The sequence below is a fragment of the Nerophis lumbriciformis genome, linkage group LG19 (assembly GCF_033978685.3).
Source record: "Nerophis lumbriciformis linkage group LG19, RoL_Nlum_v2.1, whole genome shotgun sequence".
Taxonomy (NCBI): domain Eukaryota; kingdom Metazoa; phylum Chordata; class Actinopteri; order Syngnathiformes; family Syngnathidae; genus Nerophis; species Nerophis lumbriciformis.
Genome location: NC_084566.2, coordinates 43321625 through 43339184, shown reverse-complemented (window position 1 = coordinate 43339184; position 17560 = coordinate 43321625). Strand labels below are relative to the sequence as shown.

At 41.9% G+C, this 17560-nt stretch overlaps 1 protein-coding gene across 2 annotated transcripts in view; it reads right to left on the bottom strand.

Moving 5' to 3' along the window:
* The window catches only part of LOC133618401 (phosphatidylinositol 4-phosphate 5-kinase type-1 gamma-like), a 67947-nt gene that overhangs the window by 45054 nt on the left and 5333 nt on the right, over positions 1 to 17560 (bottom strand). Inside the window, exons 1-2 of one of the 2 annotated variants that reach the window (XM_061978732.2) lie at positions 8505 to 9120; positions 930 to 955 (exon numbers count right to left, since the gene is read on the bottom strand). Coding sequence is in view for 1 of the 2 variants with exons in the window: in XM_061978730.1 (XP_061834714.1) it covers positions 930 to 955 (26 nt within the window). In the remaining variant the exon portion in view is untranslated. Of the gene's footprint in view, positions 1 to 929; positions 956 to 8504; positions 9121 to 17560 lie in introns of those variants that run through there. The other variant, XM_061978730.1, reaches the window with a different exon arrangement.

Sequence of the window (17560 nt, the reverse complement as noted above, 5' to 3'; positions counted from 1 at the left end):
TGCATTAAAACTACTCTTAGAAGTACAATTTATCCCAAAAGTTACTCAAGTAGATGTAACGGAGTAAATGTAGCGCGTTACTACCCACCTCTGCTAAGTTATCATAAAACTTTGTGTTGCCATGAGTTCCCGGCGAGAGGACAAAAGCGGTCTTTGATCTTACCAAGCAAAAGGCTTGTAAAACTCCACTGTCGGCGTCGGTTTCTTTGATCTACTGTAATCCACAGGAAGATCTTGTCTTGACCTGAGATCTACAAAGCGGAGAGGAAGCAGGACCTGACGCAAGCTCCAGGCATCTTTTCTTTGAACTGTTTTGTGACCAAGGGCGAAGGCTGTTTACGACCCCTCTCCCCTTAAAAACAGCTGTTGCCATGTAATCAGGGAAAGTCCAAATAAAAGAGGAGGCGTAGAACTCTCTTGTCAGAGCGTGGTGGAAGACTGTACAAAGAGTACAGCCCAGGCGTTTCTCCTCAATGAGCTAAATTGAATTATGTCTCTGTTTAATTCCTTGCTTCTTGTCTGTTTAAAAGATGTCATCGGTGTTTGAACCTGACAGACTTATTGCAACACATTTAGCTGCACCAATGTTGTCAAGAGGAGTGGTCAAGTGGTCAAGCAGAAGCTTGTGGATGGCTACCAAAAGCGCCTTATTGCAGGTAAACTTGCCAAGGGACATGTAAGCAAATATTAACATTGCTGTATGTATACTTTTGACCCTCACATTTTCAGTAGAGCCATAATAAATTCATAAAAGAAGCAAACTTCATGAATGTTTTTTGTGACCAACAAGTATGTGCTCCAATCACAAAAAAATAAGAGTTGTTGAAATGATTGTAAAGTCCAGACAGCCATGACATGATGTTCTTTACAAGTGTATGTAGACTTTTGACCAGGACTGTACCGTGTGAAGTCATATAGAGGACACCTACCTCTATTTGACTCTTCTTGGCTGGATCTGTTAGAAGAGCGGGGCGAGAAACAAACAGGAGGAACATTAATGCCACATTTGTACATCCACATCCATATTGAATCTGGGTCTGGGGCATCCATTTGTTCAAACTGGTACACTTTAAAAAAAAGTCAATATTTAAACATCTGCTTTCCATCTCCCGGTGTCTGATAACAAACACATCACAATGCTATCAGATGTTTGGACAAATGTATTTGAACACCTGGCCAATATGCAAATTTGGAATCAAAATACAATAAAATGGAGGTGTCAGAAAAGTTCTGCTAGATTATGTTGATGTGTGAGGGAGCAGGGTTGGGGTGGGGGCAAGGTTTGGTGGTGTATAATGTAGCCCGGAAGAGTCAGGGCTGCATGGGATTCTGGGTATTTGTTCTGTTGTGTTTATGTTGTGTTAAGGTGCAGATGTTCTCCCGAAATGTGTTTGTCATTCTTGTTTGGTTTTGGTTCAAAGTGTGGCGCGTTATTAGTAAGAGTGTTAAAGTTGTTTTATATGGCCACCGTCAGTGTAACCTGTGTGGCTGTTGACCAAGTATGCCTTGCTGTCACGTACGTGTGCAAGCATACTGTATATCAAGTGGTTGGGCTTGCACAATGTTAATACAGATTGTAGAGGGCGCCAAATGTTGTACCATCAAGGCACGCCCTTATTATAACTGTTAAGGTGAAAATCGGTGAATATTAATCCCGGGAGTTTTCTGAAATCCGGAAGTCTCCCGGGAAAATCGGGGGGTTCGGCAAGTAAGCTGCTGAGCCGCATCAGAGTGATCAAAGAGCCGCGGGTTGCCGACCCCTGGTTTAGGGCAAGAGATGTTTGAAGGAGCTCTTTGTTAAAACGATAATGTGTAAGTTATCACACAACTCTTATGCTTAAAGGCCGTTGCTATAGTTATTATCAATTGTGCTGAAGTTGTACTTTTCTATCTGTGCAAAGGGCGAGTCGTCTCGTATCGGCGTTTGTGTCCAGAACATCGAGTGCCGTGACGCAGACAAAGCAGAGACAGGGCGATATCACGGGTGTCAGCACATTTGCATCTCTGAATAATCCTATATTGTTGTCCAACTGGGGCTGCTGAAATCCCTCAGAAGCAGCCTCAGTGATGTAACCAGGGACCTCCCGAATAAATAGAGGAGCACGTGGGCTGTGCCTTAGAGCGTGGTGGGAGATTGTAACGGAGTTTGCAGCTCCAAACGTCTCTCCTCATTGAGCCAAATTGAACTCTTGTCTCTGCATGATTCCTTGCTTCTTGTCTGTTTAATAGATGTCATCAGTGTTTGAACCTGACACTCTTCCAACCTCAAAAGGGCTTTTCCGAACATAATACATAAGGATCAAATCCTTTATCTATATATTGTGGAGCTGTACGGTTGATGAGGCAGGAGTCGAAGATGTCGTATGCACACCAAAACATAGCATATTAATGTCGTATTCACACCAAATATGTTGTATTAACACCAAAATATAGTATATAAATGTCGCATTCACACCAAAACATAGTATATATATGTCGCATTCACACCAAAACATAGCATATATTATGTATTAACACCAAAACATAGTATGTATATGTAGTATTCACACCAAAACATAGTATACATATATATATATATATATATATATATATATATATATATATATATATATATATATATATATATATATATGCCATATTCACACCAAAACATAGTATATATGTAGCATATATATGTCGTATTCACACCAAATATATTGTATTAACACCAAAACATAGTCTGTACTGTATATGTCGAATCAACACCAAAACATAGTATATATATATATATATATATATACGTCGTATTAACATCAAAACATAGTATATAAATGTTGTATTCAAACCAAAACATAGTATATATATGTCGCATTCACACCAAAACATAGCATATATGTCGTATTAACACCAAAACATAGTATATATATGTTGTATTCACACCAAATCATAGTATATATATGTCGTATTCAAACCAAAACATAATATATATATGTCGCATTCACACCAAAACATAGCATATATGTCGTATTAACACCAAAACATAGTATATATATGTTGTATTCACACCAAATCATAGTATATATATGTCATATTAACACCAAAACATAGTATATAAATGTCGTATTCACACCAAAACATAGTATATATATGTTGCATTCACACCAAAACATAGCATATATATTGTATTAACACCAAAACATAGTATATATATATGTCGTATTCACACCAAAACATAGTATATACATGTCGTATTCACACCAAAACATAGTATATATATGTCGTATTCAAACCAAAACATAGTATATATATGTCACATTCACACCAAAACATAGCATGTATGTCGTATTAACACCAAAACATAGTATATATATGTTGTATTCACACCAAATCATAGTATATATATGTCATACTAACACCAAAACATAGTATATAAATGTCGTATTCACACCAAAACATAGTATATATATGTCTCATTCACATCAAAACATAGCATATATGTCGTATTAACACCAAAACATAGTATATATATGTTGTATTCACACCATATCATAGTATATATATGTCATATTAACACCAAAACATAGTATATAAATGTCGTATTCACACCAAAACATAGTATATATATGTCGCATTCACACCAAAACATAGCTTATATATTGTATTCACACCAAAACATAGTATATATATATATATATATATGTCATATTCACACCAAAACATAGTATATACATGTCGTATTCACACCAAAACATAGTATATATATACATGTCGTACTCACACCAAAACATAGTATATAATGTATACTATGTTTTGGTGTGAATACGACATATATTTATACGATATATATGTCGTATTCACACCAAAACATAGTATACATATATGTCATATTAACACCAAAACATAGTATATAAATGTCGTATTCACACCAAAACATAGTATATATATGTCGCATTCACACCAAAACATAGCATATATGTCGTATTAACACCAAAACATAGTATATTTTTGTTGTATTCACACCAAATCATAGTATATATATGTCATATTAACACCAAAACATAGTATATAAATGTCGTATTCACACCAAAACATAGCATATATGTCGTATTAACACCAAAACATAGTATATATATGTCGTATTCACACCAAAACATAGTATATAAATGTTGTATTCACACCAAAACATAGTATTTATGTCACATTCACACCAAAACATAGCATATATATTGTATTAACACCAAAACATAGTATATATATGTTGTATTCACACCAAAACATAGTATATATATGTCGTATTCACACCAAAACATAGTATATAATGTATACTATGTTTTGGTGTGAATACGACATATGTATACTATTTATGTCGTATTCACACCAAAACATAGTATATAATATATACTATGTTTTGGTGTGAATACGACATATATATACGTTATATATATGTCGTAATCACACCAAAACATATTATATATATATATATATATATATACATATATATATATATATATATATATATATATATATATATATATATATATATATATATATATATATATATATGTCGTATTCACACCAAAACATAGTATATACAGTATGTCATATTGACACCAAAACATAGAATATATATTTGTTGTATTCACACCAAAACATAGTATATCTATGTCACATTAACACCAAAACATAGTTTATATATATACGTATATATGTCGTATTTACACCAAAACATAGTTTATATGTATGTTGTAATAACACCAAAACATAGTTTATATATATGTTGTATTAACACCGAAACATAGTTTCTATATATATATATATATATATGTTGTATTAACACCAAAACATAGCATATATATGTCGTATTAACACCAAAACATAGTATATATATATGTCGTATTAACACCAAAACATAGTTCATATAAATGTCGTATTAACACCAAAACATAGTTTATATATATGTCGTATTAACACCAAAACATAGCATATATATGTCGTATTAACACCAAAACATAGTTTATATAAATGTCGTATTAACACCAAAACATAGTATATATGCTTTGGTGTTGATAGATGGGTAAAGTGTCTTGCCCAAGGAGACAACGGCAGTGACTAGGATGGCGGAAGCGGGGATCGAACCTGGAACCCTCAAGTTGCTGGCACGGCCACTCTATCAACCAAGCTATACCGCCCCATAGTATATGTAAGTCCTATTAACACCAAAACATAGTATATATGTCGTATTAACACCAAAACATAGTACTGGTATATATATATATGTCGTATTCGAACTAGAAACCCTCAAGTTGTTGGCACGGCGACTCTACCAATCGACCTATACCGCCCCAATTGAGCTATACCACCCAGGAAGTGAAGTGTGTTAGTACTCGTAGTAGATAAAATAAATTGTTTCCTGGACATAAAATCTGTCCATAACGTGTCTGAGTTATGTTGCCAATAACAAACAAACATAACCTTTTTGGCGGAGGTAAGAAAGTCTGCCTTCTGCAAAGCCAAACGTGACACTTTCCTTTCCAGGGCGACACAAAGCCAGTTGATCTCGTCTCACCACACTCCTGATTTATCACAGAAAATTGCTGCATTTGTCATTTATGTAGGCAGATCAATAACACCATGTATTTTGTTTGTATTGGCACCTTCACCTTAACCACGGATGGTTACCTGAAAGGCTGAGGTTGTTATATGTCAGTGATCAGGTCAATGCATCCGTGCAAACCCTGACTGGACTTTAGATAAAACTGCTACTAAGTTTTGAGCAAATAAATAACGTGTATTCAAGTAAAACATTTTTAAAAAAAATGCTTCTTTATGACAATAAAAATGCATTAGGTATATAATTGCTTACATAAGTACATACACCCGCACATATATACACAAATACATTACATACATACGGTACATATATCCACACTGTACAAACATACATATACACATACATGTACATATATATTCACTGTACAAACATACATATACACATACATGTACATATACATTCACTGTACAAACATACATATACACATACTGTACATATACATTCACTGTACAAACATACATATACATATACATATACATTCACTGTACAAACATACATGTACATATACATTCACTGTACAAACATACATATACACATACATGTACATATGCATTCACTGTACAAACATACATATACACATGCTTGTATGTATACATTCACTGTACAAACATACATATACACATACATATACATTCACTGTACAAACATACATATACTGTACATATACATTCACTGTACAAACATACATATACACATACATGTACATAAACATTCACTGTACAAACATACATATACACATACTGTACATATACATTCACTGTACAAACATACATATACACATACATGTACATATACATTCACTGTACACACATACATATACCCATACTGTACATACACATTCACTGTACAAACATACATATACACATACTGTACATATACATTCACTGTACACACATACATATACACATACATGTACATATACATTCACTGTACGTATACATACATATACACATACTGTACATATACATTCACTGTACAAACATACACATAAACACATACTGTACATATACATTCACTGTACAAACATACATATACACATACATGTACATATACATTCACTGTACAAACATACATATACACATACATGTACATATACATTCACTGTACAAACATACATATACACATACATGTACATATACATTCACTGTACAAACACATAAACACATACTGTACATATACATTCACTGTACAAACATACATATACACATACATGTACATATACATTCACTGTACAAACATACATATACACATACATGGACATATACATTCACTGTACAAACATACATATACACATACTGTACATATACATTCACTGTACACATACATATACACATACATGTACATATACATTCACTGTACAAACATACATATACACATACTATACATATACATTCACTGTACAAACATACATATACACATACTGTACATATACATTCACTGTACAAACATACATATACACATACATGTACATATACATTCACTGTACAAACATACATATACACATACTGTACATATACATTCACTGTACAAACATACATATACACATACATGTACATATACATTCACTGTACAAACATACATATACACAAACTGTACATATACATTCACTGTACAAACATACATATACACATACATGTACATATACATTCACTGTACAAACATACATATACACATACATGTACATATACATTCACTGTACAAACATACATATACACATACTGTACATATACATTCACTGTAAAAAACATACATATACACATACTGTACATATACATTCACTGTACAAACATACATGTACATATACATTCACTGTACAAACATACATATACACATACATAAACATTCACTGTACAAACATACATATACATGAACATATACATTCACTGTACAAACATACATGTACATATACATTCACTGTACATACATACATACATACATACATATACACATACTGTACATATACATTCACCGTACAAACATACACATACTGTACATATACATTCACTGTACAAACATACATATACACATACTGTACATATACATTCACTGTACATATACATACATATACACATACTGTACATATACATTCACTGTACAAACACATATACACATACCGTACATATACAAGTACATATACATACATACTTACACTCATGCACATAATCACGTTTCATCAAACATAAATTAACGTTGTTGCCCTAGGGTAAACTGGGTATAACACATGGCACACTGACAAAGCTTAACCTATAGTTACTATAACAATCTACAAGGTTAATATAGTTGGCTTCTCTTTCTTCCCCTTGTATTTCAAGTTATCATTATATATGCATTTGAACAACTGTACTGTTGAAAATAGAGGTAATTATTGTTATTATTCATTATCAATAGTGTTATTTCTATTGGTATTTGTATTGATCCATGTGTAGTGTAATGATGTTTATTGTCATTTCTGTGTTATTACTATTTATTTCACTAACTGCTTCTTTGATATCACTTGTAGTATCACATTTGTACATTGCCGTCGTGGCTTGTGCAGCCCTTTGAGACACTTGTGATTTAGGGCTATATAAATAAACATTGATTGATTGATTGATTGATTGAATTGATTGACATATCCACCTCTTGTCCCTAATAAAAAACCGTGATTAATCGTGACTATTCTAAATTGGAAAAATAGTCATTTGACAGCACTTAATTTGATTGATTAGTATGTTCAATAACATTTTTCGCGTAGAGTCATTTAAATATGTTTTCTCTTGTTAACAATAAGTTCAAGTACTATTTGAGCACGACAATGTGTGGAATAATTCCACCGTAATCATTTAGCATGCATTTAATTATAACAATGGAAATATATATTCTGTTTAGATTGATTAATCATCAACGGCTCATAATCGATGGGAAGTCAACTCACCAAGCAGAGGAGTTCAGTGCTCATCAAAGATTCGATAGTCCCAAACAGAAAAGTTGGCCAAACCAATCAAACCACGGCAGTTTTAACGCTTTGAGTTTGTCTATTCTCAGACAAGTCGCAGTTGTCCCGACTAAGGAAAACACTATTGGATTGACTCCCTGCCTAATCTGAGTGCTGTCATTGGCTGAGGTCTGGAAACCACACATGGGGATTAGGACACATGGCTTCCGCCAACGAGAGGGTTGAGTTGGTTCTTGGCTTGTAGAAGGCAGGACGGACGCTGCGGTGGAGGTCGTACTGAAGACCGTTAACGCTCCCTGGTTTGCATCGTCATGCTAACTTCTTATGGGGTCACGTCAGGGTGAAGATTAAGGCCACGGTCAGGGATAATTAACTTTGAAGCAAACGTCGCCGAGACTCAACAGCGGCTGCACCAAAATAAAAATAACTCCTCATTAGTGGCTCGCAGATGCAAGCAAATCCTTCTGTGAGAATTCAGCTCAGTTAGCTTCTATTGTTCAAGATCAAAACAAGTCCACACAATCATTATGTCTGTAAATATGCAGAAGAACACAGACGGAGGACAGATGGAACGAAATGAGAGAGGCGTCCCTTAAAGAACCGAGGAGGTAATATATCAAAAACACAACAGGACATATTTCTATTGAAAGATTGTGTACACAGTAGAGATGCGCGGATAGGCAATTATTTCATCCGCAACCGCATCAGAAAGTCGTCAACCATCCGCCATCCACCCGAACTAACATTTAATCAGAACCGCATCCGCCCGCACCCGCCCGTTGTTATATATCTAATATAGACGATGTGAGGTTATAAAGCCTGTTAAAGAAAGGAGACTGATCCAATGCAGTGCAAACATTCGCGTGCCACGCTGTCACAGCCCAGACGCACACTAGTGCGCAATCATATGGGAGCCGCGCTGAGCGCACCTCCAAGCGCGTCTCGCGGCCGGCGACGGCCGGGTATGGGCCCGACGCTCCAGCGCCATCCATTTTCAGGGCTAGTTGATTCGGCAGGTGGGTTGTTACACACTCCTTAGCGGGTTCCGACTTCCATTGGCCACCGTCCTGCTGTCTATATCAACCAGGGTGAGCCCCACCCCTTTCGTGAGCGCACTGCGCGCGGAGTGACCCCTGTTACGAGCCCCCGGCCACGGGGGTGGCAAGCAGGTAAGCTGCTTACCTGCTGCGCGTGACGCCGGCCGCGGCGAAGGCGGACGAGGCGGGGTGTCGGTGCGGTGGGCGCGGTGGTGACCCTGGACTTGCGTCGGGCCCTTCTCGCGGATCGCCTCAGCTACGGTTCCCGGTGGGGCCCTCTCGGAGGAAGGGGCCTCGGTCCCGGACCCCGGCGAGGCGTCCCTTCTCCGCTCCGTAAAAGTGTCCATCTCTTCTTCTTTTTTTTCTTCTGTTGTGGCATATGCTGCAGGTGCCTGCTCGTTTTTCGTATGTGGGTAACAACATTTAACTATGTATATATATTTCCGAATTGGTTTAACTGCCACCCGCCTGAATCTACTTAAAATCTTTTTTATTTTTTATTTCAACCGCCCGACCCGACCCGCGGATAAAATCTAATTTTTTTAAATTTCATCCGCCCGATCCGCGGATAATCCGCGGACTCCGCGGTTGTGCCCGCAAACCGCGCATCTCTAATACACAGGTTGTAAATAAAACATTCACTTTATACTGTCTGCCTGCACACTCTAATTAGATTAGATCTAATAATTAGCTTCTTGTTCCAAGAGTTTCATTGAACGTTGAGCCTTTAAGAAGATAACTAGAATGGCACTCAGTTGACCCCTGCCACTGCAGCCTTGTGTGTCAGGATCCCTTGCCCGGGTCACGTTTTCATTTAGGTTTAGTCGCTTTGTTCCTATGTTCTAGTGTTCTCTAACCTCTTTCCTTTCGTTTACTTTTGGTTGCCATGGACTCATTCATCACAAGTCTCTGGGTCAATGCTCACTCTTCGCAACAGTCGGTTCTTGTTTTCACCACGCTGGTGTATTTTTTCCTAGTTGAAGACGTTCTCGCTGTTTTGTTTTTTGGCTCCACGCTTGACAAGGGTCTGAGTTTTTTCCTTCTGCTTCCGAGAGAAGACAACCATGGCAGCAATGCCTACAGAACGTACCAGACTGACCCAGCCAAACAAAGTGTTCCTCTCCGACAAGGACGAGTAAGGGATTCTCAAGGAGATGAGAGCGAAGGCACGCAGCCATGGTATTCCTTAGTGGTTGAAGAAGAGACCGAGGTGGAACTCCCTACCAAGGCGATGGAGGCTTGGAAACGGTTGATGGCGTAGGTAACAGAGGTCGAAAACCGCTACCTCTCCCAATCTCAGGACGCCCGGAAGTTGTCCCCTCTTGCAACTCCTCTTTATCAGACCCAAGCACAGACAGCTGCTTCTCCCTTGCGTCTCCGGCCCGAACCGGGTATGTTAAACACAAATCTTTTGTCTTTTTACGCTGCCTGTGTTTTCGTCCGAGTTTTTTCCTTCTGCTTCCGAGAGAAGACAACCATGGCAGCAATGCCTACAGGACGTACCAGACTGACCCAGCCAAACAAAGTGTTCCTCTCCGACAAGGACAAGTAAGGGATTCTCGAGGAGATGAGAGAGAAAAACCGCAGCCATGGTAATCCTTGGTGAACAAAGAAGAGACCGAGGTGGAACTCCCTACGGAGGCGATGGAGGCTTGGAAACAGTGGATGGCAAAGGTAACAGAGGTCGAAAACCGCTACCTCTCCCGTTCTCAGGACGCCCGGAAGTTGTCCCCTCTTGCAACTCCTCTTTATCAGACCCAAGCACAGACAGCTGCTTCTCCCTTGCGTCTCCGACCCGAACCGGGTATATTAAACACAAATCTTTTGTCTTTTTACGCTGCCTGTGTTGTCGTCCGAGTTTTTTCCTTCTGCTTCCGAGAGAAGACAACCATGGCAGCAATGCCTACAGAACGTACCAGACTGACCCAGCTAAACGAAGTGTTCCTCTCCGACAAGGACAAGTAAGGGATTCTCAAGGAGATGAGAGCGAAGGCACGCAGCCATGGTATTCCTTAGTGGTTGAAGAAGAGACCGAGGTGGAACTCCCTACCAAGGCGATGGAGGCTTGAAAACGGTTGATGGCGAAGGTAACAGAGGTCGAAAACAGCTACCTCTCCCAATCTCAGGACGCCCGGAAGTTGTCCCCTCTTGCAACTCCTCTTTATCAGACCCAAGCACAGACAGCTGCTTCTCCGGCCCAAACCGGGTATGTTAAACACAAATCTTTTGTCTTTTTACGCTGCCTGTGTTGTCATCCGAGTTTTTTCCTTCTGCTTCCGAGAGAAGACAACCATGGCAGCAATGCCTACAGAACGTACCAGACTGACCCAGCCAAACAAAGTGTTCCTCTCCGACAAGGACAAGTAAGGGATTCTCAAGGAGATGAGAGCGAAGGCACGCAGCCATGGTATTCCTTAGTGGTTGAAGAAGAGACCGAGGTGGAACTCCCTACGGAGGCGATGGAGGCTTGGAAACGGTTGATGGCGAAGGTAACAGAGGTCTAAAACCGCTACCTCTCCCGTTCTCAGGACGCCTGGAAGTTGTCTCTTCTTGCAACTCCTCTTTATCAGACCCAAGCACAGACAGCTGCTTCTCCCTTTGGGTCTCCGACCCGAACCGGGTATGTTAAACACACATTTTTTGTCTTTTTACGCTGCCTGGGTCGCCGTCCGAGTTTTTTCCTTCTGCTTCCGAGAGAAGACAACCATGGCAGCAATGCCTACAGGACGTACCAGACTGACCCAGCCAAACAAAGTGTTCCTCTCCGACAAGGACAAGTAAGGGATTCTCAAGGAGATGAGAGCGAAGGCACGCAGCCATGGTATTCCTTAGTGGTTGAAGAAGAGACCGAGGTGGAACTCCCTACCAAGGCGATGGAGGCTTGGAAACGGTTGATGGCGAAGGTAACAGAGGTCGAAAACCGCTACCTCTCCCGTTCTCAGGACGCCTGGAAGTTGTCCCCTCTTGCAACTCCTCTTTATCAGACCCAAGCACAGACAGCTGCTTCTCCGGCCCGAACCGGGTATGTTAAACACAAATCTTTTGTCTTTTTACGCTGCCTGTGTTGTCGTGCGAGTTTTTTCCTTCTGCTTCCGAGAGAAGACAACCATGGCAGCAATGCCTACAGAACGTACCAGACTGACCCAGCCAAATAAAGTGTTCCTCCCCGACAAGGACGAGCAAGGAATTCTCGAGGAGATGAGAGAGAAAAACCGCAGCCATGGTATTCCTTGGTGAACAAAGAAGAGACTGATGTGGAACTCCCTACGGAGGCGATGGAGGCTTGGAAACGGTGGATGGCGAAGGTAACAGAGGTCGAAAAACGCTACCTCTCCCGTTCTCAGGACGCCCGGAAGTTGTCCCCTCTTGCAACTCCTCTTTATCAGACCCAAGCACAGACAGCTGCTTCTCCCTTGCGTCTCCAGCCCGAACCGGGTATGTTAAACACAAATCTTTTGTCTTTTTACGCTGCCTGGGTCGCCGTCCGAGTTTTTTCCTTCTGCTTCCGAGAGAAGACAACCATCGCAGCAATGCCTACAGGACGTACCAGACTGAATCAGCCAAATAAAGTGTTCCTCTCCGACAAGGACGAGCAAGGGATTCTCGAGGAGATGAGAGAGAAAAACCGCAGCCATGGTATTCCTTGGTGAACAAAGAAGAGACCGAGGTGGAACTCCCTACGGAGGCGATGGAGGCTTGGAAACAGTGGATGGCAAAGGTAACAGAGGTCGAAAACCGCTACCTCTCCCGTTCTCAGGACGCCCGGAAGTTGTCCCCTCTTGCAACTCCTCTTTATCAGACCCAAGCACAGACAGCTGCTTCTCCGGCCCGAACCGGGTATGTTAAACACAAAGCTTTTGTCTTTTTACGCTGCCTGTGTTGTCGTCCGAGTTTTTTCCTTCTGCTTCTGAGAGAAGACAACCATGGCAGCAATGCCTACAGAACGTACCAGACTGACCCAGCCAAACAAAGTGTTCCTCTCCGACAAGGACAAGTAAGGGATTCTCAAGGAGATGAGAGCGAAGGCACGCAGCCATGGTATTCCTTAGTGGTTGAAGAAGAGACCGAGGTGGAACTCCCTACCAAGGCGATGGAGGCTTGGAAACGGTTGATGGCGAAGGTAACAGAGGTCGAAAACCGCTACCTCTCCCAATCTCAGGACGCCCGGAAGTTGTCCCCTCTTGCAACTCCTCTTTATCAGACCCAAGCACAGACAGCTGCTTCTCCCTTGCGTCTCCGCCCCGAACCAGGTATGTTAAACACAAATCTTTTGTCTTTTTACGCTGCCTGGGTCGCCGTCCGAGTTTTTTCCTTCTGCTTCCGAGAGAAGACAACCATCGCAGCAATGCCTACAGGACGTACCAGACTGACTCAGCCAAATAAAGTGTTCCTCTCCGACAAGGACGAGCAAGGGATTCTCGAGGAGATGAGAGAGAAAGCACGCAGCCATGGTATTCCTTGGTGGACGAAGAAGAGACCGAGGTGGAACTCCCTAGGGAGGCGATGGAGGCTTGGAAACGGTTGATGGCGAAGGTAACAGAGGTCGAAAACCGCTACCTCTCCCGTTCTCAGGACGCCCGGAAGTTGTCCCCTCTTGCAACTCCTCTTTATCAGACCCAAGCACAGACAGCTGCTTCTCCCTTGCGTCTCCGGCCCGAACCGGGTATGTTAAACACAAATCTTTTGTCTTTTTACGCTGCCTGGGTCGCCGTCCGAGTTTTTTCCTTCTGCTTCCGAGAGAAGACAACCATGGCAGCAATGCCTACAGGACGTACCAGACTGACCCAGCCAAATAAAGTGTTCCTCCCCGACAAGGACGAGCAAGGGATTCTCGAGGAGATGAGAGAGAAAAACTGCAGCCATGGTATTCCTTGGTGAACAAAGAAGAGACCGAGGTGGAACTCCCTACGGAGGCGATGGAGGCTTGGAAACGGTGGATGGCAAAGGTAACAGAGGTCGAAAACCGCTACCTCTCCCAATCTCAGGACGCCCGGAAGTTGTCCCCTCTTGCAACTCCTCTTTATCAGACCCAAGCACAAACAGCTGCTTCTCCCTTGCGTCTCCGGCCCGAACCGGGTATGTTAAACACAAATCTTTTGTCTTTTTACGCTGCCTGGGTCGCCGTCCGAGTTTTTTCCTTCTGCTTCCGAGAGAAGACAACCATGGCAGCAATGCCTACAGGACGTACCAGACTGACCCAGCCAAATAAAGTGTTCCTCTCCGACAAGGACGAAGGACGAGCAAGGGATTCTCGAGGAGATGAGAGAAAGCACGCAGCCATGGTATTCCTTGGTGGACGAAGAAGAGACCGAGGTGGAACTCCCTACGGAGGCGATGGAGGCTTGGAAACGGTTGATGGCGAAGGTAACAGAGGTGGAAAACCGCTACCTCTTCCGTTCTCAGGACGCCCGGAAGTTGTCCCCTCTTGCAACTCCTCTTTATCAGACCCAAACACAGACAGCTGCTTCTCTCTTGCGTCTCCGGCCCGAACCCGGTATGTTAAACACAAATCTTTTGTCTTTTTACGCTGCCTGTGTTGTCGTCCGAGTTGTTTTCCTTCTGCTTCCGAGAGAAGACAACCATCGCAGCAATGCCTACAGGACGTACCAGACTGACCCAGCCAAACAAAGTGTTCCTCTCCGACAAGGACAAGCAAGGGATTCTCAAGGAGATGAGAGCGAAGGCACGCAGCCATGGTATTCCTTAGTGGTTGAAGAAGAGACCGAGGTGGAACTCCCTACCAAGGCGATGGAGGCTTGGAAACGGTTGATGGCGTAGGTAACAGAGGTCGAAAACCGCTACCTCTCCCAATCTCAGGACGCCCGGAAGTTGTCCCCTCTTGCAACTCCTCTTTATCAATCCAATCAAATCCAATCCAATCCACTTTATTTATATAGCACATTTAAATCAGACCCAAGCACAGACAGCTGCTTCTCCGGCCCGAACCTGGCATGTTAAACACAAATCTTTTGTCTTTTTACGCTGCCTGGGTCGCCGTCCGAGTTTTTTCCTTCTGCTTCCGAGAGAAGACAACCATGGCAGCAATGCCTACAGGACGTACCAGACTGACCCAGCCAAACAAAGTGTTCCTCTCCGACAAGGACAAGTAAGGGATTCTCAAGGAGATGAGAGCGAAGGCACGCAGCCATGGTATTCCTTTGTGGTTGAAGAAGAGACTGAGGTGGAACTCCCTACCAAGGCGATGGAGGCTTGGAAACGGTGGATGGCGTAGGTAACAGAGGTCGAAAACCGCTACCTCTCCCAATCTCAGGACGCCCGGAAGTTGTCCCCTCTTGCAACTCCTCTTTATCAGACCCAAGCACAGACAGCTGCTTCTCCCTTGCGTCTCCGACCCGAACCGGGTATGTTAAACACACATTTTTTGTCTTTTTACGCTGCCTGGGTCGCCGTCCGAGTTTTTTCCTTCTGCTTCCGAGAGAAGACAACCATCGCAGCAATGCCTACAGGACGTACCAGACTGACCCAGCCAAATAAAGTGTTCCTCTCCGACAAGGACAAGCAAGGGATTCTCGAGGAGGTGAGAGAGAAAAACCGCAGCCATGGTATTCCTTGGTGAACAAAGAAGAGACTGATGTGGAACTCCCTACGGAGGCGATGGAGGCTTGGAAACGGTGGATGGCGAAGGTAAAAGAGGTCGAAAACCGCTACCTCCCGTTCTCAGGACGCCCAGAATTTGTCCCCTCTTGCAACTCCTCTTTATCAGACCCAAGCACAGACAGCTGCTTCTCCCTTGCATCTCCGGCCCGAACCCGGTATGTTAAACACAAATCTTTTGTCTTTTTACGCTGCCTGTGTTGTCGTCCGAGTTTTTTCCTTCTGCTTCCGAGAGAAGACAACCATCGCAGCAATGCCTACAGGACGTACCAGACTGACCCAGCCAAATAAAGTGTTCCTCTCCGACAAGGACAAGCAAGGGATTCTCGAGGAGATGAGAGAGAAAAACCGCAGCCATGGTATTCCTTGGTGGACGAAGAAGAGACCGAGGTGGAACTCCCTACGGAGGCGATGGAGGCTTGGAAACGGTTGATGGCGAAGGTAACAGAGGTGGAAAACCGCTACCTCTTCCGTTCTGAGGACGCCCGCAAGTTGGCCAAGTCGTCCCTGCACCCGTGACTTTGGACTTGTTTTTTTTTCTTCTTCCTTGGGACATCTGGCATCCGTCCCTTAAGGGGGGGTACTGTCATGATCCGTTGCCCGGGTCATGTCTTGATTTATGTTTAGCAGTTTTTTTCCCCTATGTTTCAGTCTGTTTCCGTTCTTTACTCTTTCCTTTCGTTTACTTTTGGTTCCTATTTACACTCACGTATTTTTCCTAGATTAGACCTTTTTCGCTGTTCGTCCTTGGCAAATATTAGTTTTTTTTTGGCTCCGCACTTGACTAGTATCTGAGTTTTAGTATTTGTTGTCCTGCCTTGAAGAATTAAGATAGACTCCTACCTGCAAGCTGCTCCTGCCGCGTTCCTGCTTGTCCTTCTGCCTCCGAGAGAACACAACCATCGCAGCAATGCGTCCAGAACGTAACAGTTGCAACTACTAAAAACAACAGGACGTTGAGCTCCATTCATGCAGACCTCCTCAGGGGCAGCAATATGTTGCTCACTACAACACTAACATTGAAACAGGAGTTCAGAACAATCACAAAAAAAAATTACTTAATGAAGATTAACATAACGTTAAAGGAAAACTTCCCATTGTTTTAGAATGTTGCCCATCATTTACCATGCTTATGTGAGACAATTGAATGTGCCCGATACTACGTTAAATACCATACCTCTTACTACGTTACTTACTGGATGGTTCTTAGATCGCTTTATAGGCGAAATTGATTGTATTGTACCATATGTCTCGGCAAGAAATCTGTGTTCTAAGAACTCTGTCTTATTAGTGACTTCCAGAGCCCCCCCAAAAAGTCTGCAGGCTTTAGAGCATTTTCTATTGGGGCTCCAGTACTCTGGAATGTTCTAGCAGTAACAGTTA